The sequence below is a fragment of the Panulirus ornatus genome, chromosome 19 (genome assembly GCF_036320965.1).
Source record: "Panulirus ornatus isolate Po-2019 chromosome 19, ASM3632096v1, whole genome shotgun sequence".
Classification (NCBI taxonomy): domain Eukaryota; kingdom Metazoa; phylum Arthropoda; class Malacostraca; order Decapoda; family Palinuridae; genus Panulirus; species Panulirus ornatus.
The window spans coordinates 63,662,841-63,685,104 of record NC_092242.1 but is presented as its reverse complement, the minus strand read 5'-3'; the positions used below and the strand labels follow the sequence as shown (position 1 = coordinate 63,685,104).

Sequence of the window (22,264 nt, the reverse complement as noted above, 5' to 3'; positions counted from 1 at the left end):
AGGGTGAAAGGAGGGCAAGGAATAGAGTGAATTGGAGCGATGTGGTATACAGGGGTTGACATGCTGTCAGTGGATTGAATCAAGGCATGTGAAGCGTCTGGGGTAAACCATGGAAAGCTGTGTAGGTATGTATATTTGCGTGTGTGGACGTGTGTATGTACGTGTGTATGGGGGTTGGGCCATTTCTTTCGTCTGTTTCCTCGCGCTACCTCGCAAACGCGGGAGACAGCGACAAAGTATAAAAAAAAAAAAAAAAAAAAAAAAAAAAAAAGTGCATAGTCAAAATACCATGTTCAATTAGTAATACACGACTTTTTCTAATTTCATACTAAACTCCAGTGAACCAATATGAAACAAATGAAAATAAATATTTCCATAAACTTTACAATTCTGTGTTAAAAAGTAAGAAGTGTTTATGTTTGTATACAAGTGCCATATATTTCGCTTCAGCATACTGGACTTATGTAGAATGAAATTTTGAACATTGATCCCTCACTACCAGGGTACCTTATTCTCGGCTCAAGTTGTTTTTAGATAAAGCTTTTACCTGCACCCACCCTCAAGTACAAAACACTTCAAATATATATGACTTGTTCTCATTTCTGACATCAGCTCCAAAAACACTCAGTTCTAACAGCTCACTCACTAAACTCACATCCATTTCATTTGCAGACTCCTCCTTCCTCTCACACTTTCAGCTACACAAACATGACTTCTCTAATTTGTAATCTACCATGGCAATATGATGTAAAATATTTTCATCCATATGTGTACATGGAAACTATTTAAACTAAATGCAAGCAGACAAAAAATCCCTGTACCTAGAAAGTAATTTGTATATGTTTGAATGGAGAAAATACAAAAGCTTTATGTATGAGGGACTAATACTCCATAAAGATTTCATAAAGACAGCAAAAGCTGAGAACAGAGTAATGCACAATAAAACATCAAAGATACCATATGAAAGATTCAGTGAACAGTAAGAAGTCATGTACCAATATTCTATGACCAAATACTTGTGCAAGCTTGTTTGCATGTACATAAAACCTTTTTTCTTAGAAGACACAGGAGAAAAAGCAAGTGAAGCATAAATGAATAATGTCATTAGTTCAATAGGATTTATGAGAACAGATACAATAATTCTATTCAGGAATCTTTATTCTTTTAAGTATGTCTGAAAAGTAGCTACGGTAACAAAATATAAGCAGCATTTTGGGTATATATTGCTAGGGGGTTATATCCTAAGTCTGCAAAATCCCACTGTCCACAATGGTTTCAGTCTTAAAGTGTGCTGATAATCACAAGTTTACTGTGCTTCTGTGAACTAATTTCTAGATTCTCTGCGATGGAAAACTTCTCAGTTGTAACAAATGATGCGCTAAACAGTATACAGAAAAAACCCTCTAAAAAACTGGAGTCTAAAATTTCTAGGGAAAAAATATAAAAAGTATTAATATCCATTACTTTATCCATCTTCAAATATGTGAAAAAGTACTGGATACGTATGAAAATTCATTTATCATCACCAGAGTTTTTTATGTATCCAGTAAATGATGCATATACAAAATTCCTTCTCCTCTGTCCATGTGTAAGATGGTAACACCTCAATTGGCAAAGTATCACAACTAAAGAGTAAAATATAAATGATACTTACAAAAGAGCTGAAATAACTGTTAAAGATGAGAGTACTTCTGTTCGTTATAAAGAAACTAGATTTAACATAATTCATCTACATATGCCATGGGAACACTTGAAAGAGTGAGTTCCAAATACCAAAATAACAAGCCAAAAAATTACTATCTTTTAAACGAATTTCTTTTGTAGATATAAATAACTTACATATATCTATTAAACTTTGAATAAGTCTTTTATACTCATCCCTGGGAAAAGGTACTGTAATTGGTTCATTTCTTTCAGTGTGTGTATAAGTCAAACCTGTGTGATTAACTAGCAAAATCTCAGTTCTCATATCTGTAAAGTTTTCATGAGATGCATTTTTGGAAAAGCATGTACAGTCAGCAAAAAGTATCAGTAAACATGGGTTTGATGGAATTTGAAATGAGCAACATTACTCCAGTTGGTTCAATACATTTGGTACCTCTGATTACCTGATGCATTTCCTACATATAATGAAATCCCTACATCATGCCATATTCTTTAACTTAAATCTTTATTGCACCATAGTTATACTCTATAAATGAAATTTCTAAAGCTAAAACGAATGAGTGTTCATTTACCAAATATCAAGTGGTTATGACAGAAAAAATAAGAGAACAAAAGGGTTGACTGCAATCACTAGAAAAAAAGAAATAATGCTGAATGAAATATTCTAACAAGTTGACAAAATGATACAATTATCAAGACATCACTATTTCGTTTGTGAGGGAAATATCAAATGAATGCATGCTATTTTTCCTCTGCTTATATGACTGGATCATTAATGACCTTGAATGTTTAAAAGAAGAATTTAGATTCAAAAGGTATGACTGAACCAGACTTGAAGTTGTACTTAGTTGTTCATCAATGACCACTTGCACAGTAACATAAGAATGTAACAAAGAAATAATAGCGATATTTCACAAGCAAAAATGATAAAATCTCACATGAAATATGAATGAAATGGGAAAATTCAAATGTCATATAGCTGCACTGCATCTTTTTCTGAGAATTTTAAAGTTCAGCCAAATTTCCAAAATAGTCTTGCCTTGTATATTTGATTGGCAGACATTAAGAATTCAGGTACATATTACCAACAAACAAAAAAAGGCTTTCCATATAACAGAAATGAAAGGATAGGAATACAGAAGTCTGGTAATTCTATTCATGAAGTTCCATATCACCTGGAAGTTTCCTATCTTGGAAATGTCACAGCTAAAAATGATATAACATACCAGTAAATGATGACATCCAAAAATATTTATCAAAACTTGTCCTATTTTTCAAAATGTAAGACAAAGTAAGGGTAAGAAAACATTTTCTGCTGACTGTACATCTGGTGAATGCATGCATGAATTCATGCAAACATACATGGGGCAAGGATAAGGATATTACTAATGTTCTTGTTCACCATCAAGATTTATATTACTGTTAGTTAAAGGAGGGAAACATAATACATTTTTCTTCAATATTCAGATTTAGAAACTCACCACTCCCATACTTTATGTAGATAACATTCAATTATATTTCCTTTCAGCAAATGCAAAATTGGCAAGTGACAACCTACACTTTGATGTTCCTGTAGCAAACTGCTAGAAAATTCATCCAAAGAGTATAACAAATCCAAAAATATTCTTAAAAGGACTCTACTAATTAGTCATTATGTCTGAAGATGTGGACAAAATGGTGATGTAAAATGAAAACATGGCTGTGACAGTCGATTTCTTTCAATCCACTGGTCATATTATTAAGTGTTAACACATATTAAATAGTATCAGGATGAAATGTAACAAAAAGGCTTGATTACCATCCATGTGAAACCATGGAAAGTAATAAACTGTGTGGTAATAACTTTCTCATAATATACTGAATATCAGATTGCAAAATCTAAGGCCTCTTACTTGGTAAGCAGATATCTTGCATAATATCTTGTACACAATAATTTGTGAACACACATACTCACACACACACACTCATACACACAAACAAAAGAAGTACTTTTATAGTATAAGAGTGGTGGATGAATGGAATAGAATGCCTAAGGACATGGTTAATGCAGATAAATCTAAGAAGTTGTATGATAGCAAAGAATGTTCAAAAGATGGGGCCGGCCCCACGAGTGTAAAACTCCTTCCCCATACAGTACAAATAGGTAATTACACACACACATACACACAAAAAAATAAATAAAAAATACATATATACATTCATAAAATAAGTATGATAAATGTTTAAATGTAAAGCTTTATGAGGAAGATTTAAATTCTTTATTATTTCAGTGATCTGTTTGTACAGTCATTCCTCAATAGTGAGAAGTACAAAATTCTACACCATGGAAAGAAGAAAAAAGGGAAAGAAAGTTGAAAAGAATAAGATATCTAATGTACTTGAAGTACAAGAGTGCTGAAGGCCTCTTTCACTTTACATTTCTGACACTGGTAAAATGTGTAGCTTGACGCTGCATTATTCATAATCCTAAACAATCACAGATCATATGCAGTTACTGCAAATTTCAATGCTCATTTTTCACTGAAGACAAACTTCATAAGTTCATAAAAAACTGTTGCCTCTTCATGTACCAGTCATTAGCTTTTCCTTTCAAAACACACTTCTTTTGATTCACAGGGCATTTGTCTCACAATCAGTATTCTACTGAAGGACAGAAAATGGACACGTTTTGGATTTTCCTGACACCCAACAGTTCCCATGGATGATGAATTATGTGGATACTCTTTTGTAGAGGTAGATATACCCAAGATCCAGAGGAGGGTCTACTGACTTTGACACCTTGTTGTCATTGAAGATAGTCCACTCTCCATCCTTTTTAATGTGACACACATAGTGCCCCACAAATATTGACGTTCCCATGTGGCTTATGAAAGCACTTAGCTCATATCTGCAATAAAAGAGATAATTCACAATCCCATATTTCAAGGTTATTGAACACTATGATCAGAGCACCATAAAATATACCTTCACACTTTTACTCATGAAAAATTATTTTCAGTTGACTAATCACACATTAGCACAGTAACTGTGATTTTCAGGGGCCACAAACATAATTCAAAAGCAGTCACAGTACATGGTTATTCCATTATAAGTGATTAAAACATTTCTTAAAATAATACTGACAATGGAACAAGAAGGGTGTTGTCTGCAGCACATAATAGTATTGGGTGTGTGTTTATTTTGTTATTTTATGAACAGTAGTACTAAGAACTCTTCAGCTGTGAAGTTGGCAACAGTGTAACTTACAATAAACTTATGCCAGGAAGTAACACCTGGGGTTCTGGTGCTAGGTCTCTAACCATGTCAGCATTTGCTAAAACATAGGTAAACAAGCTCATGTTTTTGGCATGTGTGTACTGTTGTCCAGTATGAATTTCAGACGTATGAAATGTCATTCAAAATGGGTGAAGTAATCATATTAGGATATCATTTTCTCCCACATTACATATTCACATATCTTTAGCGCAAAGTATACTCACCGTACTCTAAATACGTTAGATAAGCTCACCAAATATCAATGCTTACTGTAGGGCATTAACTTATGCCTTAATCCAATGTTAAATGTCTATCTTATTACATTTTCAACTAATTTCTGCATTCTGTGAGACCAAATAAAAAAGCTAAAACTGATTGGAATTTTGTCATATAGGCATGCAAAAATGCTTGTGAGATTCCAGTCCTAAAATGATCAACAATCACCATTGGTGATGAAAGTGACTACGGATGAATTGGCAATGAAAAAGACATGCCATTTCCAACACCATCAGTGATTTTTCAAAGCCATACCATGATTACTACTTATATTAACCCTGGCCAATGTTAATCAGTTAGGTCAGAAATTTCCTGAATTTTTTTTTCTGCCTTTAAGAAAAAAAGAGATTTGCCTTTTTGTTTTGGCTTTCCTGAAGTACCGAAGCTAATCAAGTATGATGCATACCACGAAGCTGTATGCACATGATCCATATCCACCCCACGTAAATGTATCCCTGGGGATAGGGGAGAAAGAATACTTCCCACGTATTCCCTGCGTGTCGTACAAGGCGACTAAAAGGGAAGGGAGCGGGAGGCTGGAAATCCTTCCATTTTTTTTTTTTTTTTTTTTTCCAAAAGAAGAAACAGAGAAAGGGGCCAGGTGAGGATATTCCCTCAAAGGCCCAGTCCTCATCCTCTGTTCTTAACGCTACCTCGCTAATGCAGGAAATGGCGATTAGTATAAAAAAAAAAAAAAATGTAAAAGGAGGTAAAAGATAATAAATAAACAGAAGGAAAGCAAATATCATGAAACAATGAACACACACATCCAGTCCTTCCCAGGAAATGCCCAATCTGGCCTTAGTACAAATACCATTATCTCAGATCATAACTTGGAGTTTAATGTTCCACTAAAACCAGGGCATCTACAAATAAATGAATGCTTCATTCATTCCTTTACAAAAATGATTTTCTGTTTGTTTTACCAAAAACATGTACTTAACTAAGACAAGTAGAAATGGTGACTCTATGACCCAACATGGAAAATAACAAAAAGCACTTGCACAAGACTGAAACAAAATGAATAAACATGCTTAGATGCATAGCAAACAAATCATCTGAAGATGCTGGGATAAAGGCACGAAAATATCAGGAAAACATCATTTGACATGCATTTTATGCTACAAACAGTGTTAAAAGTCATTCATTATATAATCAAGAAGTTTGCAGAAGTTAAAAAACAATTGGAGAATATGTCTACATGTAGAACTGTGCTTCACAATTACATGTGTTAAATAAAGGAATCATAAAGAAGATACACTGAAAAAAATTTCTTACTTGGGAGGACCATCTGTGTAAGTAGGCTTCTGTGGGGGAGGAACTGTAGCTGCCCCACACTGAGCAGCTAAAAGTGTATCTAACTCATGTTGATGAGAAAATATCCAATCAGCTGCTCTTTCCAAGCTATTGCTTGTCTCCTTGAGGGCAAGCACTGCTTGTGACCGGGTGAAACCCATAGACATCAGCATTGACAAACTGTCTTCATTTGGGGTGAAATTATCACTACCTGGAAAATAAATAGTCTGTCAATAGTATGTCAAAATGACAGAGGGAGAGTAACTACCTATCTGCTTATGACAAGTTTTTGCCGGCATGAAGCATTCACCACATCTTATTTGGTGAAATAGACTGTCTTCAGCCACCACCTGCATTACATGATTATCACAGACTGTCTTCAGCCACCACCTGCATTACATGATTATCTTTTCTTGGTACATCTGAGACTGATAAAAAAAAATAAGTTGTCAAGTATTATCTTAAACATTGCTACGGTTGTTCAATGCATCTTTCTTATTCATTTTCATTATGTTCCATTGTACACTTGAAGATTTAATAACTCTATATCTTCTTTATATCTTTTTGTTGAGAAACTTTAAGTCTAATACATTTTCTTTTATACCTTCAATTTGTTGCCATGCATCCATTATTATATACCTATATCTTATTTCTAAGCTATTTAGTTCCACTTCTCTATACTTCTGTGGTAGTTCAAATATTCCATCCCCTCCATTTTGCATTAGAGGTCCTTCTGAATCCAATTAGTTTAGTTATATTTACTTTATTAGTGACCATATGACAAAGCACAAAATAAAACATTTTCATCAGCAAGTTTCTGCCTCTTGTAGTGAAAGTTCTCATAATTATACCACTTATCACAAGACCCTACAATGTTATCTTTTCAATATATTCCCTTAATTCCACTCTTTCACTTCACTTTAAATTTATTTCACTCATAGCCAACATACCCCCATTTCTCACAAAATGTTATCTAAGTTCCCTTTTTTCATCGAGGTTATACCTATACAAATTCAAACACCCACAGACTAAGTTTTTGAAGACAAATGCATATTTGGCTCTTTCCTCTGTTCCTTTCTTTTTTAAAGGTGGTAATAAAAAAGGGAAGGTTCCAGCCTCCAACTAGCTTCTTATGACATGCAAATGATTTATGTGCAGAATCAACACCCCTATCCCAAGGAATAATATCCCTAGGGATATAAAAGACTGTTTCATATCTCTGCAACATGTGGCAATCAATTCATTTTCTTTATGAAAGTCACCATACGGTGTGATGTAAATGTATACAATCAGACACACCCTGAAAATACAAACTTGTTAGACTGACCTTATGGATAGTGACAAAATAAAACCATAAACAAAGCATTTTTCATTACCAATATCATCAATAATACTGCATGAAAGTACTTGAAAAAATTCACTTGCTGCATTCGCAGACAATGCATTAAATTTCATAATGTGGTTCAGCTACAATACAAAATGAAAACATGGCTGTGACAGTTGATTCCTTTCAATCTAATGCTCTAGGAAAACATATTTGTATGGCCAAATACTCACTAGGAGATTTACTTGTAATGACAAGTGGTTCAGCAAAGTCAGGGTCACCCATGTGTTCCATTACCCAATTCATCGCTGCTTCACTACCGTTGTTACCAGTAAAATGGACAGCCTTTCTGCAAGCTTCCCAAGGGAAACCCATCTCTGCTAACTGCTGTATAATCTGAACATCAAGCTCTGGCTCTGCTAAGTATATTTTCATTACAAAATTAGCTGATACATCTTCAATATTTAAGAAAAATTACATATTTTACAGAAATTTGATATCATGGTAGAAATATACTACAGAAAAAATTTACATCAAAAGGAATATATGACACCTGGGTGAAGTCTGGTACAATAATGTAAAGGTGGTAAGAATCTCTGTTGGGGAAAGAGGAAGAATGAAACAGTAAAAGTGAGTGTGGAAACAGCAATTACAGAAAATTCTATGTACTAACCCTTCAGTAATGCAACGACAGTAACTTTTCTTGCACACTGAAGGCAACGTTTAAAAACACTGTATAAAAATGATATCTTAAACCTGTTCTTCTGAATAACTGGATTCACCATTTATGAATGCTGCACACTCTTAAACTTGTGCTACTCTGCTGCCAGGCACATGAAGTACTCCAAGAGTATTTTCTGGCATACCAAGTAAACTGTGGTATTTTTGTAAATTATTTTTATTTAGCTTTGTCGCTGTCTCCCGTGTTTGTGAGGTAGCGCAAGGAAACAGACAAAAGAAATGGCCCAACCCATCCCCATACACATGTATATACATACATGTCCACAAACGCAAATATACATACCCATACATCTCAATGTACACATATATATACACACACAGACACATACATATATACACATGCACACAATTCACACTGTCTGCCTTTATTCATTCCCATCGCCACCTCGCCACACATGGAATAACATCCCCCTCCCCCCTCAGGTGTGCGAGGTAGCGCTAGGAAAAGACAACAAAGGCCCCATTCATTCACACTCAGTGTCTAGCTGTCATGCAATAATGCCCGAAATATTTTTGTCAAAAACAATGATCAGAAATGGTTTTACATCAGTTATATCTATTATCTTGTAAGTGACACAGCAACAAAATACAATAAGTAACATGACAGCAAAAATTTTTGTTCCAGCATACTTGACATCTCAACATATTTGTGATGTCACTGTGGTTGTTTGATATGTTTATGGACAGAGTGATATGGGAGATGAATGCAAGGGTAACAGAGTAAGGGGTAGGCCTATGTCACACTGGTGATGAGGGGCCTGAGAGGTGAATTAGGTTTTTAGCAGATGACATAGCTCTTGTGGCAAATTCATGAACGATTTTCACCAATAACCACTCACCCCCATCTTCCTTCCTGCATTCACACAAGCCTTACTCTCCTGATGAAGACTCTTCAAAGCATATGACATCTTTCCATTTGCTCCACACATTCATAGCACCCTCCAAGTTTCTCTAAAGTGAATTTCATTTTCCACCTCTTAGATGAGGTTACCAATTTGTCTTATCTGTTTTGGATAATTCTGTAATACTTGTTAGATACTATTCCACTTTCTTTTGTATAATCCTTGGATGTTATTCCACTTTATTTTTTGTATAGTCAGAATACATAGAGAGATGGTCAATGTAATAATCTAGGAAATGCAACAAAGGCAACAGCCGTGATTCCATCACAGGGAATTTGTTGTCATTGTAGGAAATGGTGTTAAGAATACAAAAGACTATTATCATATGTGGATGACATACCCTTAGGTGAAGAAGTAGAAGTCTCAGGCAACTCCTCCTCCCCTGACTGAAGACCAAAGCCTCTTAACACAGACAAGTCAAGGCTTTCAGGCATATCTATTGATACATCATATTTCATAGGCACCCAACCTTGACCAATACCGAATTTCACAAGCTGTAAGAAAATAGTTGAAATCCATTAATAATCCTGAATGTCATCTCTAGCTTACTGTGAGTTTTAAATAAGAACTTCCAGAACAAATAACAATGCTGGGCTCATGCCACACATCCATACAACACTGTCAGGCTACTTCAAATATAACCATGTTTGCCCTCCCTGACAGTGACCTGTCTTTCCACACAATGCTCCCACGACCTTTACACCCTCAACCACTCCATGACTCACGTCAGTTTCCATGGTTCCAATCAGTGCCATGTCCACTCTCAGTTATCTAAAACATTTCACTCCTTCCGAGTTTTCTCCATTAAAACCCGCATCTCAACTAACTTGTCTCCTTGCCCTACTAAAAATAATAATAATATTGCTTTCATACACAATTATTCTAAACTTTCTCCCCTCACACACTCTCCCATACCCCATCACCAACTTTTGCAGTTTCTCACTTGAATATGCCACCAACACCATGTCATCAGCAAACAACTGACTTCTCAGGCCCCCCTCACTCCCTTCAGATTGCATGCCTTTCCCTCTCTCCAAGATCCTTGTTTTTCCCTCCCTCACAAACCTATCCATAAACAAAATGAACAGCCATAAAAATCAATAAATGCTACATGCAAATCCTTCTGTTTCTCTTAGAGTTTCTCACAAACATTCTTCAAAGCAAAAACCTGATCCAACCATCCTCCACATCCTCCATCACTCCTGAAACTATTTTGTTCCTCGCTCATCTGAGGACCTGTGTGCTGAAAAAGGAATGACGACTGGGTATACCAGGTTTACAAAGAGATGTACATAAGTACCCATGCAATAGGAAAGATGATAATTGGCCATAATTGGATATCATACTGATTGATAAATAAGCAAAAGAGAGACTTGTGGATGTAACTGTGCTTTGTATAGGTTTTCAGAAGAGAGGAAGTGATATGGGTAAGAAGGGGGAGGTGAAAGTGGGTGTGCTTGGAAAAGAGGATTGTGTGAAAAGATATTAGGAGAGATTAAGTGTTGAAAAGCAAAAGGTGAAAGTAAATGAAGTTAGGGGAGTGGATATGGAATGGGAGGTATTTAAGGAAGCAGTGCTGAAATGTGCAAGAGATGTATGTGGCAAGCAGGTGAGAGGTGGGCTAGCGAGAAAGGGTAGTAAATGATGGGATGACAAAGTTGAGTCGCTAGTGAAAGAAAATAGAGGTGTTTGGGCAGTCATTACACGGTAGGAGTGGGAATGATTAGGAGATGTGCAAGAGAAAGCAGGAGTTCATGAGGAAGGTGCAGGAAATGAAAAATAGGGCAAATTACAACTTGGGTGAAGAGCATCAGCAAACTTTAGGGAGGTTTTGGAAGGCAATTAATAATGTGAGAAACATAAGAAAACAAAAGGGAACAACAATGAAGGGGGTAAATGGGGAAGTGGTAACATGCAGAGATGAGGTGAAGAGGAGATGGAAAGAGTAGTATGAAGGACTGTCAAATGTTTAATGATGGATTAAAAGACGTAAGGTGTTTGAGTCTGGGAGCTATGCAAAGTAAGAGAGAGTCACAGCAAGTGATTTGGTTTATAAAGATATGGTGAAAGCATTGCATAAGATGAAACATAGCAAGAAGCTGGAGTGGATGGTACTGCAGTTGAAAATCTAAACAGATAACATTAATCTCTAATTTCATCAAATACGTTGATTATATCATATATAAGAAATAATGATTTATAAAGATATAAACAAATTTGTCAAAAACCATGTTGATAGGAGCTAATTATGATTTACAGTCTTGTCTCAAATGATGGTTTTCATTTGCTGACCAACTAGAGACATAAAACTAGCTGGGCAATGATTTCCAGGCAGGAATTTATCACCTTTTTAGGATTCTGATGTGACATTGGAAAGGTTCCAACCCTCTGGAACAATCTTTCATTGTTCTGGGATAAAATATATCAAGGCCACATATCTATTTCCCTTCATTCCTAAATATTTAATGCATATATGGTATATCTTGAACACATGTGTTAATACACTGCAAAATGTTTTACTCTCCAAACAAGAACACAGGATCCACAGGAACAAAGAAATAAGCTGGGTCTATGATGGTAAGTACAGATTTATATCAGTTCCTTCATCTGTTAACTGACTGACTAATACATTTTAAGTCTAATAATAATCTAATCAATTTGAATTCATTAAATATTACCCACCTGGACAACCAGGTAATCTGGGAAAGTACGAAGACGAGTAATTTTCTGCATGCTGACTTCCTTCTTCGCAGCAGAACTATACGCAACTATTTGCTCTGGAGATGCTAACTTTGACAGACAAACATCAAAGGGTATCTTTGCACGCACTAATTCCTCAGGCTGTCTGTAAAACAAAAAGGAATCATGCCATACTTTCCCAATTCAAAGATTTCTTTATAAATCTTCTCCATGTAAACATTAACCTGATGTCCGTGCATATGATGACAACTAAATAGTGGACGTAAACAAATGAGACTATTTCTTCATCTGTTCCCTGTTCTATCTTGCTAACATGGGAAATGGCAATCATGAAAAAAATCTACACTTTCACATATTTTTCAACCATGGCTTTGGACTGCCTTTTTTTCCATACTTGTTTGCCATTTTCTAGGTAGGTGAGGTAGTACCAGGAACAGATATACAATGGCAACATTTGTTCACACCTGCTCTTTAGCTGTCAAGTACAATGCACCAAAACCAGAGCCTGTATAGGCAGCCAAGTCCTAAAGACCTTTTCATGGTTCCCCCAACCACTTCATATGCCTTGGTTTAGCCTACTAACAGCAAATAACTCCCTGCGTCCCACATTGTCCTATTTCATTTTATTTGAAGCACACTTCTCACCCTCCTGCATGTTCAAGGCCCCACTCAAAGCCTCCATCACTCCATCCTTCTATTTCCTTTTCATTCTCCTGCCTCCCCCTTGCTTCCTTTACTTTTGTCATAAACAAAATATCCTTGGAGTCAATATCTCTTCAATCATTCTCTCCAAATATCACACATTTTACCATACCCTACTCAGGAAATTCCATCATATGCTGCTTATGACCAAGCCCCTCTCTTACTCGTCATTCCTTACATAATTAACCCTCCTCATATCACATACTGACCTCAAAAATTTCATTGCCAACACACCCATCCTCTTCATTCTTCAATATTTTGCAATTATGACCCATAACTTAACTAGCACAACACTAATGAGACCACTTCACTATCAAACATACCTATCTTTAAATGAACAGCAAGACCTCTCCAGACACTTCTAAATGCACCTGGGACCATTGCCCCATACTCACACTAAGGTTCACTTCAGCCCACACAGTTCCAGCTGCTGTCACATACATTTCCAGGCAAATTCACAACACTCCACTTTCTCCAGGTTCTTTGCATTCAAGCTTAAACTCAAGCCAACATGTCTTGGCCCTCATGCTTAACCTCATAACCATACTTTTATTCACATCAATTCTCAACTTCCTTCTTTTCACAAACTCTCCCAAATTCAGACACTTGCTTCTGCTGTTTCTCACTTAAGCCTGCCACCACAGACATGTCATCACCAAGAAGTAATTGACACACATCCCAGCTACTCCCTACCCTGGGCATAAAATAGACCCCCCTTTCACTCCAAAACACACACTTCTAATTCCCTAACCATCCCACTCAAAAACATATTTAACAACCATGGTGACATGACAAATCCACCTTTACCTGGAACCACTTACCCTCCTCCCTTTCTACTCACAAATGTGCTCCTCAGTAGCTGTTGAAGGAGGCAGGAACATCTTTATGTGCTCCCCACTTATGCCTTGAATTTTCTTTGTTTTTTACCCTTTTCATACCTCTACAACCTACTATGGTTGGATATAATCACCTACCAAAGGATAAAATAGCTTCTATAGTTGCACTTTACAAGGAAAATAATTACACTGGTGTGATTTTAAGATCACAATGGGTGAAGAAATTCATTGATAGCAGTAGCACAGCTACACCAACCCATGTGAAACAACCTGGGAAGGCTGGAAAAATCTCCCTATATACTCCAAATTCTCTTAAATGTCAACAAGATGCAGATCCATGCTTGAATGTAAAATAATAATAATAATAATAATAATAATAATAATAATAATAATAATAATAACAATAATAATAATAATCATGACAATAACGATAATAAAATAGACTGCTCACTGATGTGTTGGTAAGGAAGTGCAGCGCTGCTTATAAGAAGACCTTAAGAACTGAAGTTGCAGGCTGCATCCCAGTTGATATTTTCAAGATATATGTAGTGTGAAATATGGCTAAGTTTGAGAAATGTCTTGAGGAATTATGAGTCTACCTTCTATGTGACAGGTGGCCATGGCAGGCATGTGTATTGAGGACCAGGCTGTGATCCATTTGACCCTCAGTACACTGCAAATACTGTAAAGTGTCCTGCTTCACTTATGGAATGAACTGTTTCATCTAGTACAGTGTTGAGGATCTTGCAGTATTGCTAAAGAATGAAACTATAAACAGACATAGTTACCTCGAGCTACAGTGTGAATATCTTCTAGATTCATTTAAAAAGTGCAAGGCTGAAGTGTTCATGCAAGATGGGATTCTTTGTCACATTGCCAAACTAGTCACTGATTGGCTTAAGGAATGTGCAGAGGAGTTTTTCAGTGATCGACCTGGAAATTCACTGGATCTGAATCCATCTGAATCCAAAGGAAAAAATCTTTGGTGCTTATGAAAATGAAATTACAAAACAGGGATACTTTATTGCTACCTAAGGAGCAGGTGGACATTCGTAAAATTTTGGCAAAGATGGACCTAATTGGCTTCAGAACCTTGCTGATTCAGCTCCTGGTCATTTCAAGAAGTGTATGAAGAGATATGGGAAACTAATAAAGTACTACTTGGTGGTGAATACAAAGTTATTGTGGTTCTATTCCAGGTTTATCCTTGGTGGTTGTGCTGCAGCCCCATTGTGCCAACTTCATTGGAGAGCACTGTATAATTGGTGGGTATGATCTGCTGTCAAGCTGTGAGCTGAAAATGACTAATGACTGAGAATACCTGGTTCAGAAAAGGAACATATACAAGTATATGTGGGTGAGTGACAGGTCAGTAGGAATTACTGAATTAATTACTAATTGACTGGAGTGCAAAAGAAAGCCTTTTAGATATGAATGTGTTGAATAGGAAACAGGGGAGATGTATGATTACCTTCTGGTGAAAAAAAAGGGAAGATTATAGTGGTTTTAGGAATTACTTGGGAAGAGGATGGTGAAGTGAGCAAGCTTGGATAAGAGGCTTGTGTGCAGAGCTGCTGAGAGAGATTGGTTGAAGAATGGCACAAGGTTTCAAAGTAAATGATGTTAGAGGAATAGACAGGGAATGGAAGGTTCTCAGGGAAACACGGCTTACATGTGTGGCTGAAATGTAGCGCATGCAGAATGTGGGATGTGGGTGTTCAAGAAAGAATAGTGAGTGGTGGGATGAGGAACTTAAATTGTTTGTGACAACACCACATGACCCCTTGCTATGCAAATATGAAATTATGTGCTCATTCATGTATCTGTAATCTACATAAAATAAACACTAACAAAAGTGAACATTGTAGAACAGTGCCTGATACAGCAAGCAGTGCTAAGTGTTACAAGAATACATATTCAAAGAGTCAAATATGAAGCAACCTCTAAAATCTGAAGTGGGACTGACTACCTGGTATCAGTATCATGAGACGTGTACTACCCGTAACGCATAAATGCTTACAATGATCATAATCTGTGATACTGTTTTTGAGGTTATATAGCTTTTCGGATTTATCTTCTTGTAAGTGATTGGCGTATAATATCATATACAACAAACAGCAAATCTTAAATCTAATATCACCATTACTTTGTGAGTTTGTTGGTCAGCACATTAATATTCATTACTGGTTTGAGGTGCAGGGAGGGAACCCTGCTGAACTTGTGATTACAGGTATGGTCAGATAATGTACAGAAAAGTTTGGCACACACGCCAAATTATAACACTGCACATACAGACTCTATAAAGGATATTTAGTGAATTATCAACGCTTTGGTCCCATACTGCTTCCAGAGTATGCCAGCATAAGTATTCTGAAAGTTTTGTATGTGTCTTTTTCACATAAAGTTTATCCTCCTAAACTTGGACAGTGAAAATTGGATCCTCTATAACCTAGACATTTGAAAAACCAGCCAAAGTCCAAGTCTTGTCCAATTTACAGGAAAAGAAAGATACAATTTCAGGTTGTCGACATTATGTCCTGAAGATGCAATTAATGTTGTAAGATTTTAACATCTAAAACCCAGAAAACATCCTAAGCCTATACTGAATATTCCAGGTTTGAGAAGATATACCCAGATATCAAAGTTGGAGGACAATGGATTTTCTCCCAAAACCGACAATCTATCCCATTCCTGATCCCCTTTCACACCAATCATTCCCCGTTCGGAAATATACACTGAATTTCATAATATACCATATATTCCACAATACTTAATTACTCTGCTTCTTCCATACTGTTTAAGTTTAGTAATGCAGAGGTAACATTTTCTGGAACTCCTTTTATATGCTGACCTGTATATATTATCATATATCTTTCCCTTTTTCCTAGATTATACTGTTACGAGTCCTTTTAATCATTCACGATAGTCTATAGGTTCCATTACCTCATTCTGCATATAAAGTGTATCTGAATTTTCTCCAATATATTACATTCAGCTTGTTTAAATGATAACCATACAACATACCAGTAAATTTTACTTCTTACATCAATAACTAAACTCTGATTCAAGAATGCGTATTTTGCAACTTTTACAGCTAAAAAATCTTTAATCAGGAACCAGATTTCTGAATGAAAACTTTACTGTTACCAAATTTCTTCCACAATTTTATCGGACAAAAAATGGGAGAAATAAGCTTGGTTTCTTTGCAACCAACAATATTCCATATAACACAAACTACAATGTACAAAGACAATTACACTAACCTAAGGCAAAATCATCCTGAAAGTATTCATAGCATCCTTGGTTTTGATGAGTGGTATAGGAATCAGTTGTGAGATGCTGGTACGGGCATCTAGGAGCAGTATGTACACATGCCCGCAGTGTTACCAGGTCTTGCAGGACAAAGTAGAGTACGTTAATCTGTCTGCATAGGTGAAATAGCGCTGGGAATGTGCAAAATTTCGACCCAGCTGTACAGTTATTCAATGTTGGGTAAATGCAGTAGATGCTGCATCAATATATAATGAAAAGCACATATTTTTTCTCTGAGTTGTCTCCCTCTCGCTCTAGACACTTGTAATAAAAGACACCTTATGATGGAACAGTGTCACAGTGATTACTGTGTAGTGGAACAGTTTGTAGTATAAAACTCAAAACCCGAAACAGGCAACAGCTTGTTACAGATTTTTAATTTCATTACTTATGTTGAAGTTGACAACAATGACAATAATGATGAAAATACATCAAATTTATCAGACTCAGTGTCAAGGCTTGAACACTAATAGCATGGAATGTATGGTGAAGTGGTGAGCAATGGTACAGAAATAAAGGACGTACTGAGGAAATAAGTTACATGATACAGCATTTAAGGCAGGAAGAGGTGAACACAACAACCAACCAAAGAAGTAGAGATCCTCTCTCATCTCTTACTAATACTGATTCTACAGAAGTCCCTTACCAACTACTGAGGTTAAGTTCCAAAAAAAGACCCCTTGACTGGCAAAACTGTGGTTGGCCAGGTACAGGGCCTACAGGAAATGGTGGTTAGGGATAGTGATCACTCAGATACATACCTTAAGTTCCATAAAGAACATATCAGGCTTAAAAACACATGTTTTACTTCAAAAACAACATGCTTATTCTTAAAAGTACAAAAAAATAATGTACAAAACTGTAATATAATAATTTGATAGTAGTATGTCTCCATCTTCCCACAAAGCAGCCAGCCAGCTGAGCCACAAAAAGGCTACCTCAACAAACATCCAAGCAACATGCCTGTTTATGATGGTCCTTCCTTTCTCTAGAAATAATGGTCTGCTGGACTAGGCCAAAAGCAACCCATGGTCATATGAAACTTGCTCAATGCATGGATAAAAATTTTGGTGGTGCTGTGTGAAACCGGGGATTCTCAAAACCTGATATCATGATTGGTAAAATAGTATGAATTAATTTAAGCATGTATACTCAAAGCTGTGGTTGGCTAAGGATCACTATCATATTTGTGCTTAACAATAACATAGGATGTAATGCGGAAATCATAATGTAAAATTACAGAATGGAAGAGGTATACACAAAAAATCAACAAGACGAAGAAGCCAGCTGTGAGCAGTAATTGTGGGTCAAGCAACTGAGCAAGCAAAGGCAAGAAAGAGAAAAAAGCAGATGGCTTGCCTCACCAGTTACTAATGCTAGTTTCATCCTGTTTAAGATGAATAATACTAGTATAAGGCATACAGTGAAAATACTGAAAGTAAAATTGAAGGATGGAAGAGATATATACAATGACATCCAATCAAAGAGGACAGCTGCAAACAGTGGCAGAACAAGTGACAGAAGGGCTAGCACACAGCATTCACCAGGAAGCAAGGCTTTGTGGAGAGAGGTTCCGTGAAATTACAATGGAGTAGAAACATGGGTACCTCAAGCCTCTAATGCAGAGGAAACAGTATGAAAGAGGAAGGAATGTTTAAACAAAATAAGCTAAAAAGCTTCAAGATGTGTGGTGGCAAAGATAAAAAGTAATCCAGCCCGCCAGCCAGCACTGGCAAGGTACAAGAGAGCACAGAACAAGTACAGCAGGACAAAAAGGTAAAAAGAGAAACTTTGAAAAAGTATATTATGGACAAGGCAGGTGAAAATCTAAAAAGAATGGGATACAGCAAATTGAGCAATGTTGTTTACAAGGGGCAATGTGCTGTCAATGGCTTGAAACAGGGTATGTGAAGTGACTAGGTAATAAACAGCAGGTCCGTTTGGACTTGGTCGTGGATAAGGGACCCAAGTTTCTGTGAATCATATATGTCAGCTATAGGGTGGATATGAGGGAATGAAACCATTCTTTAACTGTTCTTGCCAATAACATGCTAACATGAGAAACAGCAAATAAGTATGAAAAAATCATACTGTGAATGCGGATCATATACATTAGTTAAAAAATTTGTATGACAGTAGAGAGAGTTCAAGAGACAGGATCCCATAAGTGCAAAAACCCTCCCCATACACTAAAAATCTTAGTTATACATAAGTTATTTTGCCAACATAAGCATACAAACATGCAAACACTTATATGGATATAATGCAGACTGCATACATACATCTAAAGAGTATGATACCAGATAATGCCCAAGAGATGGGGTCCCACATGTGTAAAACTCCCCCCCCCAATGTTCAGTATACACACGTGTTAACTGTTGGTCTGAAAGAAAGACAGGAAGACAAACAAACTTATACACTTACATAACTTTCTGTGATGCTTGAGCTTCTGCTTTTCGAGCATGGTAAGCTGCAACTTCTTCTTTATTCACAGCTTCTTCCATGGGTACAGGAAGAGGCAAATACTGGTCTGGTCGTGTCACATAACGAACCTTGCCACTAGCACTGCAAACAAACTTGTCTTCTACCTGCCATTAAAATAAGTACGTTATTTCATTAAAGATGAAGGAGACAACATACCTACGGTGAAAAAATTCAAGGTAAAGCATTTCTTTTCACCAAAACAAATTGTCGATGAACTTTGTTGAAACCCACCCATTCAAAAACACATAAATCACTCCAAATCAAAAACTTACAGAAGGCCACACAAGGATGACTTGGCAAATTAGGGAAAAAGATAATGACAAATCTTAAGGTTATGTCTCTCTTTGCACTCAGACGAACAGCTAAAAGTTACCATGTGTCATCTGTTTCAATTCCATGTGATGAATATAATGCATACTGGATCCCAAGCATTGCAGGCTTACAACGGGTAGAAAAGCCCAGATCCCTGAAGTAAACTTGAAAAGATTTAAAAGCCATCTTAGATCAAACTTGAATTTGAAAATACCTCAAACTTGAAACAGCTTCCAGGGTCAGCTGTTCCAGCAGAGTTGCATGATGTCATCTTTAATATGTGCTCTAAGAACTCCATGGCATCTTGCTGCTTCTTTGTTGAAAATTCTGCATGACCCTTTCCGACCAGAGTACGGAACATAAGTGGTGATATACCAGGCTGAAGGTCATCTACATCGTGATTTTCATCTATTTTGGTGGGTGCTACTGAGTACCTGAGAAGAGTAAAGAATAATACATTTTTACACAGGGTTACATTTGATGATGTTAGGTCCCACATTTCCCATACTTCAGTAATACATATTAAGTCCTGAATTCTATCATTCAGTCAGATCTAAAGCAGTAGGTGCAGTCTAATTAAGAAGGCAGACCAGAGTAAACTAAAATTGCTTGGACATACATAAAGGATGAGAAACAAACTACAGACTAAAAAGATCTATGTGACAGCATGAGGGAGCAAGGAAAAAAGAGAGACCAAAATGGAAATGGAAGGATGGAGTAAAAGAGGGTTTGGGGTAAAGGGTCCTGAATACTCAGGATGGTACGTGTTGTGCATGAGATAAAATTAAGTGGATTTAGGTGGTGTTGGGAGCAACATGCTATCAGTGAAATGAACCAAGGAATATGAATTAGTTAAGTAGAATGGTTGTGAGCAAATGAGGCAACTGTTTGTTTGTTCCTCATGCTATCTCACTCATGAGAGACATCTGGGAATAAAGAAATCAGGTTGTCATAATAAATATCATTATACAAAAATATTTCAAGTCCAAGAGAGACATTATTTGTAACTCCCTAGTTAAAAAAGAAGTCCACAGGCATTTCTCCTTACATCCTCTAATCACTTTTCTACTCTCTCATTGCTTGGGCCTCCATTTCTGATGTCTTCAATACAGCAGTCACAAACAACTTCAAAAGGATCCAATGGTCTGTTGCTGTTTATATTCCACCACAATTTTTTCCATCATCTATATTAAAACCTTATACATTTTCTATATTTATCTATCATACCTGATCACTGTTTCCCATGTCAGCAAGGTAGCACCAGGAAACAGACAAAGAATAGCCCATCCATTCATCTTTTCTTTTCTTTCAAACTATTCGCCATTTCCCGCGTTAGCGAAGTAGCGTTAAGAACAGAGAACTGGGCCTTTGAGGGAATATCCTCACCTGGCCCCCTTCTCTGTTCCTTCTTTTGGAAAATTAAAAAAAAAAAACAAGAGGAGAGGATTTCCAGCCCCCCGCTCCCTCCCCTTTTAGTCGCCTTCTACGACACGCAGGGAATACGTGGGAAGTATTCTTTCTCCCCTATCCCCAGGGATCCATTCATATACACATATATATATACATAAATGCCCATACATACACAAACATATACATACATATACAGCTACCTCACTGAAGGGAGGATGTTATTTCCTGTGTGGTGGGGTAGCGACACGAATGGATGAAAGGCAAACAAGTATGAATATGTACATGTGTATATATGTATATGTCTGCGTATGTATATGTTATGTATGTATATGTGCGTGTATGGGTGTTTATGCATATCATTATCATCATACATAATTGCTGTTTCCCACGTCAGCTAGATAGCATCAGCAAAAAGACGAAGAATGGCCCATGCATTCATATACACTATACATACATAAACACCCACATATGCACATATACATACATATACATATCAACATATACATACAAATATGCAGACATTACATACATAAAGATGCACATACTCACACATGCTTGCCTTTATCCATTCCTGTCACTACCCCGCCCCACAAGAAAACAGCATTGCTATTCCCTGCTTCAATGAGGTAGTACCAGGAATACAGACAAAAAGGCCCCATTCATTCACACTCAGTCTCTAGCTGTCATGTGTAATGCACCAAAACCATAACTCTCTGTCCACATCCAGGCCCCACAGACCTTTCCATAAGTGTATATAAGTGGATGGGCCATTCTTTGTCTGTTTCCTGGTGCTACCTTGCTGACTTGGGAAACAGCGTTTAAATACAATAATAATAATAATAATAATAATAATAATAATAATAATAATAATAATAACATTTACATATCAACATATATACATATACATACAAATACTTTTACATATATAAACATGTACATATTCATACTTGTTTGCCTTCATCCATTCCTGTCGCTACCCCATCCCACAGGAAAAAGCATCGCTACCCCCTGCTTCAGAGGTAGCACCAGAAAAACAGACAAAAAAGACC

At 36.7% G+C, this 22,264-nt stretch overlaps 1 protein-coding gene across 2 annotated transcripts in view; it reads right to left on the bottom strand.

Moving 5' to 3' along the window:
• Positions 1-1,140: 1,140 nt before the first annotated feature.
• Usp5 (ubiquitin specific protease 5) overlaps positions 1,141-22,264 on the bottom strand; it is a 38,522-nt gene continuing 17,398 nt past the window's right edge. Inside the window, exons 9-15 of one of the 2 annotated variants that reach the window (XM_071674111.1) lie at positions 20,020-20,239; positions 19,434-19,597; positions 12,142-12,304; positions 9,800-9,953; positions 8,050-8,235; positions 6,475-6,703; positions 1,141-4,552 (exon numbers count right to left, since the gene is read on the bottom strand). In XM_071674111.1, coding sequence (XP_071530212.1) covers positions 4,375-4,552; positions 6,475-6,703; positions 8,050-8,235; positions 9,800-9,953; positions 12,142-12,304; positions 19,434-19,597; positions 20,020-20,239 — 1,294 coding nt within the window. In that variant the 3' untranslated portion in view covers positions 1,141-4,374. The remainder of the gene's footprint in view (positions 4,553-6,474; positions 6,704-8,049; positions 8,236-9,799; positions 9,954-12,141; positions 12,305-19,433; positions 19,598-20,019; positions 20,240-22,264) is intronic. The other variant, XM_071674112.1, reaches the window with a different exon arrangement.